The sequence below is a fragment of the Anser anser genome, assembly GCF_964211835.1.
Source record: "Anser anser genome assembly, chromosome: 7".
Lineage (NCBI taxonomy): Eukaryota > Metazoa > Chordata > Aves > Anseriformes > Anatidae > Anser > Anser anser.
This window is the reverse complement of record NC_139727.1, coordinates 19826707-19840667: the sequence shown is the minus strand read 5'-3', so window position 1 is coordinate 19840667 and position 13961 is coordinate 19826707. Positions and strand designations below refer to the sequence as shown.

Below are 13961 nucleotides of genomic sequence, written 5' to 3'. Positions count from 1 at the left end.
ATGATTCACTCCTCCAGTTAAGTGTTTAATACATGCCCTATTTTGGTACTTCAGCCTGGAAAACTCTCCAAAAGGGAAAAAAAACCCAACAGCAACAACAAGGATAGGCTTCCAAAAACATTTTGAGCCAATCATATTGAAAAATGACAAAACTGACTTTTGAAATGATAAAATGATCAAGCAAGCTTTCATGTTTGAAGTCAAATGCTTGTTTAAACCCACAGAGACTGATCCTGTTGTTTAAAATTACTTCCCAAATCCTGCCACTGCATTAAAAAAAAAAATCTTTTTTTCTCATTAGCTGATAAAAATTAAGTTATGGAACTTTTCCTTTAAAAAAAAAAAAAATTCTTTTACGAGGGCAATTCCTGCAGCTGCTCTTGCAGAAGGGCATCATTGAGAAGAGAAAGCATCCATCACCACCACGGGGGAAAAAACCTTCTGTAACAGTGAGAACAGGGGGTTTTGCTCATGGAGGGCTAGCTCATACAGTCATAATCAAGCACAACGGAGAAACCTTGGAGCCTCAGCAGTCATGATGTAGCTCTTGTAACACCCTACCTACAGGCTTTTCCCAAACATCCCCGTAGTTCACTGAAAAGGGCTAAGGTGGTAAGGGTTTCAAAATCAGCTCTCTCCTTTCCCAGGGAAAAACCCCAGACAGCTGGAGTGACTCTGGAAATTTCCGCCTGTTTCGGGCCACAGGATCCCATCACCACAGAGTGGAGCAGGGCCAGCAGGTGCAGATGGGGAAGGAGGGATGGAGCTTCCCAAGCACCCAACGCATCTCCATGCCACCTGCCTTCCTGTCCCCCCACCGTCCCCCTCTTCCCTGCACATTTGGGCCACCCAACACAGCACTACCTGAAGAGCTCGGGGACACGTAGGATGGCGCACTCGCTTCAGGCACTGATAAAATAAAAATGTTAAAAACAGCAGCATTATTTTTTTTTTTAGCTTTAGTTGAATAATGCAGTGATGGGGTGCTAAATATCCCGCTGGGGCTGCCAGCATTTGCTCACACCAGGCAGGCTGCTGAGCTGGGCTCCCTTCTGCATTCAGCTCTCTCATAAACCACAGCAGACCACACGCGGTCCTCGGCACAGCCAGCTACTGCCGCTTGTTCCTTTTGGCACCGCTACATCAGCCCATTTTCCCTGCCAGGAGCATAATACAGAAGGCCTTAAGGAGACCAGCAGACATCCTAGCTACCTGAAACAAGCAGGCTTTCAGCTTGCAGACAGACAGTTTGGAACGCCAAGTATTGCTAACACACACGTTTGTCAAGGTGGCGTTAGCCAAAGTGCTTTCTCCTTAACCCGCAGGAATTTTTGAGCTCTTAGCAAGACCCTGATTTTGAGTGCTGCTAAAATAGTTTTCATTTGGTATAAATGTGAGTGTTTGGGGTTGCCACAATCAAGTTTTATACAGCCCTGGGGGAAAAAAAAAAATAAGGCTCAACATACAAGCTCACGTTCTTGTCACCTTGCAAATCAGATACTGATTTCGAGACTGTCTGACTTGAAAGCAGCAGGTTGGGCATTAAAAGTCTTCTCTCTGAAGTCACACAAATCATCCAGATCAGGGTTTTATTTTCCTTTTTTTTTTTTTTATTATTTCTCGACAGATGATGTCACTACTCTAATTTCCTCAACCCAGAAAAATTACTGAATCATCCTGTGGTCATGTATTTCCAGGACAAATTTGGAAGGCCAGGACAGATGTTATAAAAAATTCCTGTCTCCTTTCCAAAAATTACAAGGGACATCTGGACAGGAAGCAAATATTTGACAACAGAAGCATCTTGTCTGCTGCTGACAAAAATAACAAGAAGAAATCCTCCTATGGTTCCTTTCCACCTCCCCCCCCCATTTTTTTTTTTAGTATTCAGAGCAGTTCTGCTAAATTACCTCCCCTAAATGAACTCATTTCAACAGTTTGGCTCACACCCACTTTGCAAATACTGGGTTTTACACTGCAGAATGAGAAGTGCTTTGCCTTCATGCCCAGGTGTGTTACAAGGCTGCTTTGTGTGATGCCAAGACAGGGACAGCCCTGTGGGATCACGGACAATGCAAAACGTGGTTCTCCAGCAGATCAAGGGAACACGAATCACATTCTCACTGTAGGTTTTGGACTGGATGCCCACAAAGATCCATCAAGGGTGTCCATCTAATGGCCAAGAAAACTGTGAGGAAGGGAATTATGCAGCCAGCAGGTAGGTGACGAGCTGTGAAAGAGCGGAGGTGGCGCGGTGCCCTGCGCCCACAAAGGCAGCTCCCCGCGGCGCACGGAGAGGTGGCGGGCGGCCAGCTGGGCTGCTCCACGTGCCCCGATGGCGTCGGCGGGGAAATGATGCCCCGGCAGCACGGGGCAGCGGTGCCTGGCCAGGAAAAGCGACCGAGAGCACGCATGGACAAGCTTCCGCGTCAGCTTTCAGAGGAAAGTGGCAGATCATGGAAATGGGAGACGGGATAGCAGTCCCTCAAGGAAAGTAAGACAATGGTACGTATTTAGATTACACATTAAATTTGGTATATACAAATTTCCAGAGAATTATTATATATATTTCCCCCCCCCCCCCCCAAATACGAGATTCAGGAATTTATTTAACAGGTTGTGGTTATTTACAGCAAAGCCACTGCACACATCCTACCTCCTCCCACGGCAAGGCAGCCACCCCTATCCCTAAAAGCAAGCGAGATGGGCAGCTAGGATTCCTGCACCAAATATCACGCAAAGCATAACCTGCAATACAGCCTCAGGAGATCAGCAGCTGAGCTAAGCTTCATTCTGCTACAAGACACACAATCAAAAATACGAGCTCTGCTGTTCAGAGCTGACACTTACCACTGGCTCACCGAGCGAACACTGTGAGCCAACGCGGCAGAGCAACATGTCCCTTCAGCAAGCTCACTTCTCTTGAGAGCTCAAGAAATTAGTTTGACAAATCCAGACCATCAGTACGTACGTTTAAGAGCTGAACTGACGTGGTGGCACTACTCCAGCACAAAGTACAGGGAGCTGCATTCAGCAGCTCCGTGTCCCTATTAAATGAGAATGCAACAGGTTTTTGAACTTGGAGGCCAACTTCTAGCTGTGGCACGCAGCTGAGACACCAACTCCATCTTCTGTCGGGAGAGCAGCACCTCCTTCCACCCGCAAAGCTGAACCATCTTCCAACCTGCACGCCCTTGACTTTGCCACAGCATTTTCCATCTCAAAAACGAACATTCGCACACTGATAGGAAGGACTGAGGGACACGGGGCCAGTCCCGCAGCACGGGGTTAAACAGGGGAACTTCTCGCCACAGCATGATGGGCAGGCCAAGAGCCCACTTGGCTGGAAAAAAAGTCATGGCAGGAATAAAGGACTACCAGGCCCATCAAGGACTGGCAGGTGGAAAGATGGCCTCTGGCATCTCAAGTCATAAATTAATAGGAGCTGGGACAACACACCAGGATATCCCAGCTGCAGACCCTTCCCCAGGTCCCACTCTTGGCTCTGTCGGACGCTGCAGGCTGGCCTGAACGGACCTTCCCTCAGTCAGTGCCGCCACAACACCGCCGTACTGCTGCCGGCCCAGTGGCAGCTTGTTTTACCGCGACGCCAGTCACCGTGCCACCCATGCAGCAAGCTGCATGGGCCAGGCTCCACGTCAAGGTCTCTTGAGTTAGGAGATGCTGGGATGAAGGCTTCCTGTCCCAGCTGCTTGTGCAACCCATACAAGCTGCTGCACAGCCTCTTAATTATGTGGCGCATGTGTGTTACCTAGACCTTTGCTTAAATAAGCACCAAAAATGTTGTACTCCGAGAGAGAGAGAGCATTTCTCTCACTTGTCCCTAAACCAAGTGTAGCGCAGGTCTTGGTCACTGCACACCACTCAGCTGGCTGAAGGACAGTCACACATCCTCCTTGGGGACCACCATCACCTGGCACCTCAGAAAACTTCTCGGAAACTCCCAGCATCTCTCTGATCCCCAGTTTTACAGCGACAGAAGAGACAAACACAGTAGATGGAGCCTCAAGCTCTCACAATATAAAAATGGCACACATTTGAGGAACAGCACCCCTGGACTCCAGGCTGCACCTCCAAGAGCTCGATGTGTCTTCCACCCATCCCAAAGGTCTCAGACCAGCTTCAGGCGGAGGCAGATGCAGTCAGCTGCCCTGGCCACGGCTGACGTGACGTGTCCAACATCACGCCCCAGGTTCCTGGTGTGCAACCCCATCCCCACCACCGCACTCACCCCCCCCAAATGAGGTTTGCGTCTCTTCCGACCCCCTTGGGCTCACAAGATGATCTTCCCATCAAAAGGGCTGGGCAGACCTGAAAAATGGCCTCCCACCCAAAACGCTTTTTTTTGTGCCACAATGCAAAGATGAAAATCGTTTTGCTGTCGAGGAAAACATTTTGTTCTGCCAGAGACTCTGTGAAAACCTCGAGGTCAGAAAGTCTTAGAAATGTAAGTACAAATGGTCGTTTTCCAAAGATGAACAATCTAGCAAGCGTGTGGCAAAAAAATCTCAAACTCCAAAGCACTGCATCTAAAGAAAAGCCACATTAAAAAAAAAATAAATTACTCAAGCTGTCTTCTTTCTCAAGCTCTGTTCTCCAAACAGGCCAACACATTTTGGCACCCTCTCAGCAGATAAAACTCTTAACACAAACAGCTGTAACTCAGCCAAGCTGTAAGCAAATAAAAAAGGACCGCTCCATGAGGAGATGGGAGGCAGTGCTACCAGCCCTACAGGCAAATCCTAATTTTCCAGCATCCTAATTTTGTGACACATCCACACTGAATGCTTTCACCAACCCTTTTTTTTTTTCTTGCATCCCTCCATTTGTTAATGATACACTCCGAGTAAATTTTCATTTAGAAATGACTAAGCTGCGAGGCCATTAAGGAACTATTTCTCACTTCCCACAGCTGTGATTCAGAGCTAAATCTGAGATAATCATTAGTCACCACACTCACGGTAGCAGTAAAGTAACATAATGACCTGAATTACATGCCATTTCTCTTAAATGACTTTTAAAATACCAAAGCACATGAGCACTGTGATCAAAGTACAAGTTCAAGGCAGAGCATATCATTAAAGAAGTATTAACATGGCCCCTAAACACCCCTTATCTTTCGTGGGCATGTACAGCTGCAAGTGTATCTAAGATACCTGATTTCAGATAGAAAAGGTCTTTCAATTTTTAAAGGCTATTTTAAAGACACCCTCCAAGATCAACATCAGCCCAGTAATAAATGCAAGTATGCCAGTACTTCTCCTGAAAACCCTCAGGAAAAACAAAATCATTGTGGCCTAAATCTAACTTGCATCTGCAGTGCACATGTCTGGATAGCTTGGGGTCTTCAGAATCGTTCGCTGTATTGCCTAAAATCCCTTGTAGGAGCTGCCCAAGGAGCATACAGATGGAAACCTATGTGCGAGTTAAAGGTTTTAGCAGGCAACCTCTCCGAGACTTAACCGGTGCCACCCGAAGAACAGACGAGGCCAGATCCAGGAGTCCCGCAGCAGGAGAGGAAACACTGCTGATTCACAGTGCTTTGACCATCTCTTTTCCAGCCAGGAGATGGATTTAGGTGCTGATCCTGGGGCTCAGCCACTGTCCCCGGTCACACCTGCAGCTCTGCTAACCCCACCAGCTGCACTCATCCAAACACCCCCAGCCCCTGTGGGATGGACAGAAGTCCCGAAGAGCCTGAGGCCCCACTGGGAAGGCAAAAGACTGACTTCAGAGCATGCCAGCAGGGATCAGATCTGGTCCCAGGGATGTAATGGGTGAACATATAACGCCCTGGCAGAAAAGCCCGGCCACTTGTCCCCATGAGCTCCTGAAAAACACAGCCCGCTGCTCCTGTGGCCATGGCACCATCAGGGACACAAGACAAGCCTTCCCAAAACCAAAGATCCCGGCACACAGCTCCTGGAGCTGGACCACACAGACTATTTTGTTCCCCATCCCCTGGGTGACTCAACCTCCCCAAACCACGGAAAGAAAGAGCCGTTCATACTTAGGAGACTGCAACTTTTTCTGTCCTTTCCTCCATGAAATTCCCCAAAATGAACAACCCTGCTTTCAGAAGACAGAGTGCGGTTCATAAACAAGCAGCTGGTATGCTGGCAGCCCTGCAAAACAGCACAAGTTAATGAAACAGCAAGGCAAGGGAAACAGACTAGAAAGGTAACTTTTTAATAGCAAAGGACTTCAAAAGAAAGAGGCAGAAAAATGGTAAGAGCTATTGGAAACAACAGAAGTTGATAAAGAGCATATTGAGACAGTTAATCTGATGACCTCTCCTGGATCTTCAAAGAAAAGAGAGAAAGAGATAAAGCAAAAAGTGACAGAAAATAATACAAGGAGTATCAGAAAACCTAAGCACGTGATGAGCAATTAGAAAACAATCACTGTTTGCTATCACAGTGCAATGAGTAAGGGACTGCGTTTCAGAAAACACATCACACCTGTAAACCAAATCATCTGGTAAAACACTAGAAACACAGTCTTGACAAACACAACCAAGACCAAGCCATGTCGATTCACTAAAATCAGCGTTTTGCTGCCTACTGCCTGTTCAAGTGTCACTGTGATGAGCAATCCAGAACTGTTTTGAACATCAACATCCTTAAAGATGTTTCAAGATGTTTCAGTCTTTTTCTTTATATTCAAGGCAATAGTAAAAAAAATAAGCATGCAAGCAGATGAATCTAGGATTTTTTTTTATAAACTCCTTCTACTTTTTGTTTTACATTCGTTCTCAACGAAAACAATAAGGCTGTACAAACATTTCAGCATGGCTTCCGATATCACACTTCATCTGAACTCTGCCCTGTGGCCGCAGTTTTTTCAACATGAGAATAGTTTTTAGGAAAAGAAACTAACCCTCTTCGTATTTCCTCAGTGGTGTCATCTAATGTTGTGTTTTTCCCTTTTTTTTTCTAAATAAAAAAAAAGATCTTTTTACATGTTAATTTACCTTTAAATAAGGATCTGTAACTTGTGATCACACACATGCAAGCCCTGCATGAGGAAAACTGAACCTCAGGAAGTAACAGCTTTGGGACCTACCCAAAGCTACTGAAAGAGCATCCTCTGCGAAACCGAGGGATGCCACATGCCGCATCACTCCGCTTCCTGGAGACATCGTCTTGGAGCCAACAGATGACAAAGCTGCAACACTTACCCTAGGAAGGCAGTTTCACTACCAGGGTCCATTCTCCCCTAAGCTTCTGTGAGAACATCCAAGGAAAAACTCAGCACAAACAGCCAGCAAGAAGGATGTCCGTCTTCCTCCCAGCTCTCCCACCTCCCGGGCAAGCAGGAATGAGTTCAGCTGGGTCTCTCTCAAGCTAACCAAACACCTCAGTTTTGCAAGGTATTCTGAGTGGTATCTTCTGCGCACCCACATTTTGTTACAGGAGCAAGGGCTTAGATGCAAGCCGTGCAGCCAGTCACCCTGGCAAGGGGACAGTCCCTTAGGTACACTGCCAAGTCGACGGGCTTGGGCTGCCTCTCCAGAGCACACTGCACCGTCTGTATCCTTCTGCTTGTTGTAAAAACACTGCTCGGTGCAGAGAGGCAGCAAATGGAAGAAATACCAGCAGCACCACAGGTGTACAGAGAACAAGCTGCTCTTTCGATGGGACTGAAAGAACTACTCAGCCATGAATGCTTCACTGTGCAACAGCCCTCATAATAAACAAGGGCAGTCCCACAGCTCCATGTTACTCACTGCAATTACTTTAAGGTGTACTTACTCCTGAGAGTAAGATTTCACCATACGGGCACACAGGAGGCTTATGTAAGGAGCATTAAGGTCATCATTAAAGACCATTCTTCTCCCAAAAAGTCAGTTCTGAAAGTGGTCAGAAATAAATACTTCCTGCTGTCAATAACGTCTTTGAACTGAAGGAGAATGCCAGGCACAGAGAGGACTTCACGCCTCTTGTAATGTCACAGGCAGAAACCAAGGGAGCATTTGGGGGACCACGCTAATCAGAAAAAAAGATTCCCACATATAAACTCCCAGGTCTTAATCTGAATTAGGGGGACTTGCTGATTTTTAAGGGCCACACACACAGAGGTCAAAAATTTTAAGTTTCCTTCTTTGCGCCTTACCGTAAGCTTGCATTAATAAATGGGTGTTAGGTGAAAATATCCTCAAACTATCCTCAAACTCCAGGCAGCACACAGGGTGAAGCTGGGTTTTAAATCCTGGGTTTATGAATACTCAGCATGCAAAATCAGAAGCACGGCCAAATAACAGTTAGCTCACCTTGTAACAGCTAGCACTACTGCACCTTTTGAAAGCGGGCAGCTAATCAGCGTTGCCTACAAAATCCATTTTTGACATATTCTCAGGCAGTGAATAATGCTGGTAACATCCATTCTCCTCCAGAAGCGCATCTGAAAAGCCTCACAAAACGTTGCCTGCAGAAGGAAGATTACTGCATCACCCACACCATAAAGAAGTGGTAGAAACTAGGATTTTATCAGGAAAAAGGATTCAGGTTGCCGGAGGAAGGAAAAAAAGGGGATTAAGGAAGGTACAGAAGAAGGACCAGCTGCTGTACTGAAAGGGATCTCAGAAGAGTGAATTAGTGTTTGCTTCTCATCTTCCTTTTCCAATCGGACCTGTCTTGGCTGTCCTGCTTACAAAAGATGTCATGAAAAATTCACCACCACACTCAAACTCCTCTGAGCTACAATAGTTAGGCGACTAGCTGCAGGTGCGCATAATGCTCTTGCCTGCTCTTTTTTTAGGCAAAATCTCTGATAAACCACAGATGCCTGCTCTTTTTTTAGGCAAAATCTCTGATAAACCACAGATGCCTCAACCTTCCTGCCCCGTACCGTGTAAATTTCACCAAGACCAAATCCAAGACGCCTCGTGCACACGTGCAAATAACCGCATGCTAGCACAGCTCGTTCCCTCGCTCTCATGCAACAACAGGAGCCTTATCAAAGGCAGTGCCTTGTCCTGTGCCTCCAAGTGACTTGAGATGGCTGAAAGCAAGGGGCTGACAAGTCCGCATAGCAAGCAAGACCTGCAGCCCTGCTTTGCACAGCACCATGCTTCCCTGGCCACAGACCGCGATCACTAACGGGATAATAGCGTGGTTTCATTGTAACGACTGAAAACTCTTACAATTAGCGAGATCTTACTCTGTTGCAGAGCTTGGCAGACAAGCACATGAAAATACGCTTACAGCTGTCAACAGCTAGCATCTGTTTTGACAGCCAGGGTACAAAGATCAGCCACAATCTTGCTTATAAAGGTCATTTTTCCACCCAGGGTGGAGGCAGAGCAGAGGGATTATTCTGGAAGTTCAGCAATACCTCTCTCCCGTCACAAGAACGAAGAAAATCCTCCAGTGCACAGCCCGCACGTTGCACCTCCCCGAAACAACCCCTACAGCACAGGTTTTCGGGATGCCACAGAGGCGCGCTTCGTGAAGCGCCGCTTGGGTTGCGCTCCCACCCGGACACGCTCTGAATGCATCAAACCACCTGAAAACCTTGCAGCGAAACAGAAGGAGAGCAGCTACCAAAAAAGCCCAAGGCTTGCGGCCGGGATGCCCGCACCCCTGCCAGCGGCCAGGGCAGCCAGCGGGACTGGCACCTCGCGTCCCGAAACGGCAGAGGGAGAGCGACGCTGCCCGCGACAGAGCGCTGCGGTTCCCGTTTCTGACTGAGAACTGCCCTGCCTATCAGAATTCTTAAACTTTTTTTCTTCTTCTTCTTCTCCAACCCCCCTCCCCCCCCCCCCCCCGCCCCGTCCCCGGAGAACTGGCAGTGCCGAAAGCCGGCGGCTGCCTCAGCGGCTTCGGGAGGCAGGCGGGACCCGAAGCACCGGAGCGGGACGGCGGCGGCCCTGCCTCCTCCTCCTCCTCCTCCTCCTCCTCCTCCTCCTCCTCCTCCTCGCCTCGCCGCGGCCCCGCCGCCGCCGCCACCTCCCCGGCCCGTCCTCCGCCCCGGCGGAGCGCGGCCCTACCGTCTGCTGGCTGCTCGACATGGTGGCGGGCAAGCGGGCAGGCAGGGCCGGCCCGGCGGCAGCGCGCTATAAGGGCTCCCGCGACACGTAGCACGGCCCCGGGCCGGCCCCTCTCACCCTGAGCCCTCCTCCGTCTCCTCCTCCTCCCGCCGCAGCCACCGACGTGGCGGGGAGCGGAGGAGGAGCGGCCTCGGCAGGGCACCGCGGCGTTACCTCACGGCCGCCCGGCCCGCCCGCCCGCCTCCCGGCGCGGCCGTGGTGGGCTGGGGAGCGGCCCCACAGCCCTGCGACGGGCACCGGCGTGGCGAGATAAAGGACGCGCTGCTGGGAAAACAGCTGTGTTCAGAACAAGCGACACCTTGGTGCTCTGTCCCGTGGGTGGGCGAGTCACGGCGCTGCGGCACCTCCAGTCGCTCACGACAGAGGTGGGAGCTTGCAGCAGCTCCTCACGCAGCGTCCAAGGGCTCGCAGCCGGCCCTTCACGCAGAGCTGAGGCACAAGGCTACAATTCCCCAAGGCCTGGTTATTTATAAACTCAGGTCGACCGTTTGGGACTTGCCCTATTAGTTTTGGCTTGGCTACCCAACCCTGCCTTCAGACGAGGGTCCCGCACACAGTCGGGCTTCTCTCTGGCTTGTCACAGAGGCACAGTCAGGACACGGGGGAAAAAAGGCCCATTTCACTGAGGTCGCTGCTGCCGAAACAGGTGTTTGGCTTGGCTGCGCCTCTTGGGTAAAATTCATCTTCGCTCACCACCACCCCTATGAGGGTGATGATGGCTCCGGCTCACACCCAGTGACAATGTGTGCATTCAGGGAGAGGCAGGCCCAAAGCGAAGGAACAGGGCGCCACGCGACACGAGTCCGCAGCCAAAATGTCGCCTCTGAGGAGTAACAGCACTTCCAAAAAACGAGCATCTCTGTGTTCAGGCCCCTGACCGTTGGGCCAGGTTGCGCTGCAAATGCCGAGAAGGTTGGAAAGAAACGCGCAGGAGTCCACCAGCACATAAAATCAATCAGAAACCACTCCTGACAGCTTTTCAGGAAATACACAACAGACCTGTGGAACTTTCCACTGTTATAAAAGCCGAGATCTCAGGACTTTGCTGAACTGGAGGACAGACAACATCCCAGTGGAGTAAATCACGCAGCATCCTTGGGATGACCCATGAGGGAAGAAACACTCCCAGAGAGTGTGTAATTTTGCCCATCATGGCTGGGCTTCTTTCACGTAGCCTGAGAATGCACAGCCCCATCCAGCATTGCACTTGTCCTCCGACCACTCCCATTCCCCAATCCCTACCAATCCACCAGGGCTGTGAGGACAGCTATGCAAACAGTCCTGTTTCTCCCCCAGGAGGAGATAACGAACTTCTAATCCTGTCCAGAAGAACAAGCACTCTCTCTAGGTCCAACATGTAAACACTACTTTGGGCACGGGAGTTGTGGGCATCTCCTGGTACCTGTTCCTCACGCAACCACCAGCAGCCATTCACATCCTTCACCATAAAAATACTCCTGGTTCATCTCTGCCCTTCTTTTCAGAAGAGTTTAAGATGCTGGTGCCATAAAAGAAGCCCCTAGAGGGAAAAGGATAGTGGGCTTTTGCAAAGCTCCTGAAATAAGTGGGAGAAGGACACATAAAACAGAAAATGGGAAACCCCAAGGGAAGAATAAAAGGAAAGACAATGGAATAAAAGGAATTCCTCAAATGGAGAAGGAATGGGGCCCAGTGTGGGGACAGAGGAGCAAGGATGACCTGCAGGTGAAGGAATGGGACTGGAACGATGGAAGGAGGCAAGTAGCACCTGTTCAACCAACTCCTGAAGCCAAGCAGCTAATACAGTGTGATCAAATGAACTAATCCACAGTGTAACTCAAGTTAAACCCACATTACATGTTGGACCAACTTGACTAAATAATACCCAGCTCACAATTTAGGTTCTCTCATTTCATGCCTTTTACCAGACTGCTTTTTTTTTTTTTTTGATTGTCCAGCTGCAGATTAAGCTCCTGCCATAAAAACAATAAAGCATGGTTGGAAGAACAAACAAGCACGAACGTGTTATCCATTGGAAAAGCATGTCCTGGTACAAGGGCACTGTTAAAGGAACCCTCCCGCAACCATTGCCCAGGCAGGAAACAGGCTCTGCCCCGTCCTGTGTAGGACATCTGGAGAAGGATGTGCTAAATGACAAAGCCTGGGGGTGCACAGTGAATGGAAGGTGTTGGTAAGCTTTCTCTCAAGCACAGTGGCATCCAAACATTGACTAAAGCTGCTTGGTCTGTTTAGCTGGTGCTCAGAAGCAACTTTATGCCATGCCCAAACCAGAGAACCCACAGCCAGCATCTCATCTTTTATTTACATGTGGATTCAAGTAAATTTGTTAACATGAGAGCTTCAAAAGTGATCAAATCAATGTTGACCTGGCAGGCAAGCCATGTAAAATCTTGGGGAAAACACAGGTGATTACAGATTAACCACAGTTGTCACTGCATTTGTGGCTCTGCTCTACAAGAACACAGCAGAACATGTTATCATCTCTGATGAGTTAATTACACATCTTAATTTCCTATTATTTTTCAGTGATTTTTTTTGTTTAATTGGATAAAAACATACAATATTCTCCTTCTAAACAGGATAAATTTTAAATTCACATCTTTACACACACACACACCCCATGTTAACTTTCTTTTGTGCAGTGTCAGTAAAGAAAAACAGTTAGAAGTGCCTGACAGACCACCACGAGTAGGGAAATACATCTGATGAAGAAAGAGGAACAATAAGAAGAGGCCTGTAAAAGAAAAGACAGAAAGAGAGACTTCTGTACTGACAGACCACTATAAAAACATTCTGGTCTGTTCAGGCCTGCTTTCTGACGTTCAGATAAAACTTCCTGTGTTCCAATTTGTGCTCATTGTCTCTTGACTGGGCACAACTGAAAAGTGCCTGGCTCCATCCTCTCTGTGCCCTCCCTTCAGGTGTTTATAGACATTGGTGAGATTCCCCTGAGAATACCCCATGATCCAGACCATTAATGAAGATGTCTCCAGAGGACTGAAACCAGTACTGACCCCTGGGGTACACTACTAGCCATTGGCCACCTGCTGGGCTTTGTGCCCCTGATTACTACCCTCCAGGCCCAGCCTGAAGTACAGCTAGATTTAGTACAGGCATATTTTGAAGGAAAAATAAGTTCTATCTCATTAAACATGAACAATAGAAAGATAAGTGGAAAAGACAGAAAAGCCATGCTTCTACGTAACAGAAAAAATAACACTAAGTGCGTTTAACACCTCCATGTCTCCCCCAGATATCTATCAGTGAGATAGGAAACAAGTCAATGTTATCTGCATTTGTTGCATCACTCTTCATTTCATACTTTATCAAAGATATCTCCTTTCTAGGAATTAAACTGACTGCTTATAACTTGCCTGAGAATTTAGCAAGTAAGAAATGTTTTGCATTAAAAAGATTGTTTTTTTTTTCTTCCTCCATTTTTCCAGCATGATGCAGAAAATGGTGTGAACTCCTTTAATATTAAACTTCAAATAATTAAAAGTATATGGCTATTGCCTCAAGATTTAACTTGTGTGTGCTTTTCAAAGAAATAATAGATTATATATCATCAGAATCAGAAATTAAGCAGTAAAAAAAAATCTAGTTGCTTACCTCAAGAGACATTTGAATTAGTGACACTCAATTAATTTCATTAAAGAACCTCTCAGGCTATTTAACGAGCTGTAGGAGCCCCAGCCTACCACAGCTGGTGAAAGAAGCAGCATCACAGCAAGGCAGATGGGGTTAAAAATCTCTCCAGATAGAAAAAAAGGGCTCTTGAAGCAGCCTCCCTGCTCAGTAAAAAACTGCTTTGTGAATGATTGGGCAACTTTCGAGCCCTATTATATATGCTACAGCATTAAAGAGAATATTTTTATTTGTGGGTGTT

General features: G+C 47.9%; 1 protein-coding gene across 2 annotated transcripts in view; it reads right to left on the bottom strand.

The window, feature by feature from the left end:
• The window catches only part of PAPSS2 (3'-phosphoadenosine 5'-phosphosulfate synthase 2), a 34877-nt gene extending 21166 nt beyond the window's left edge, over positions 1–13711 (bottom strand). The window contains exon 1 of one of the 2 annotated variants that reach the window (XM_083844504.1): positions 13685–13711. In XM_083844504.1, the coding sequence (XP_083700630.1) occupies positions 13685–13696 (12 nt within the window). In that variant the 5' untranslated portion in view covers positions 13697–13711. Of the gene's footprint in view, positions 1–10012; positions 10148–13684 lie in introns of those variants that run through there. The other variant, XM_083844503.1, reaches the window with a different exon arrangement.
• Between the last annotated feature and the right edge of the window lie 250 nt (positions 13712–13961).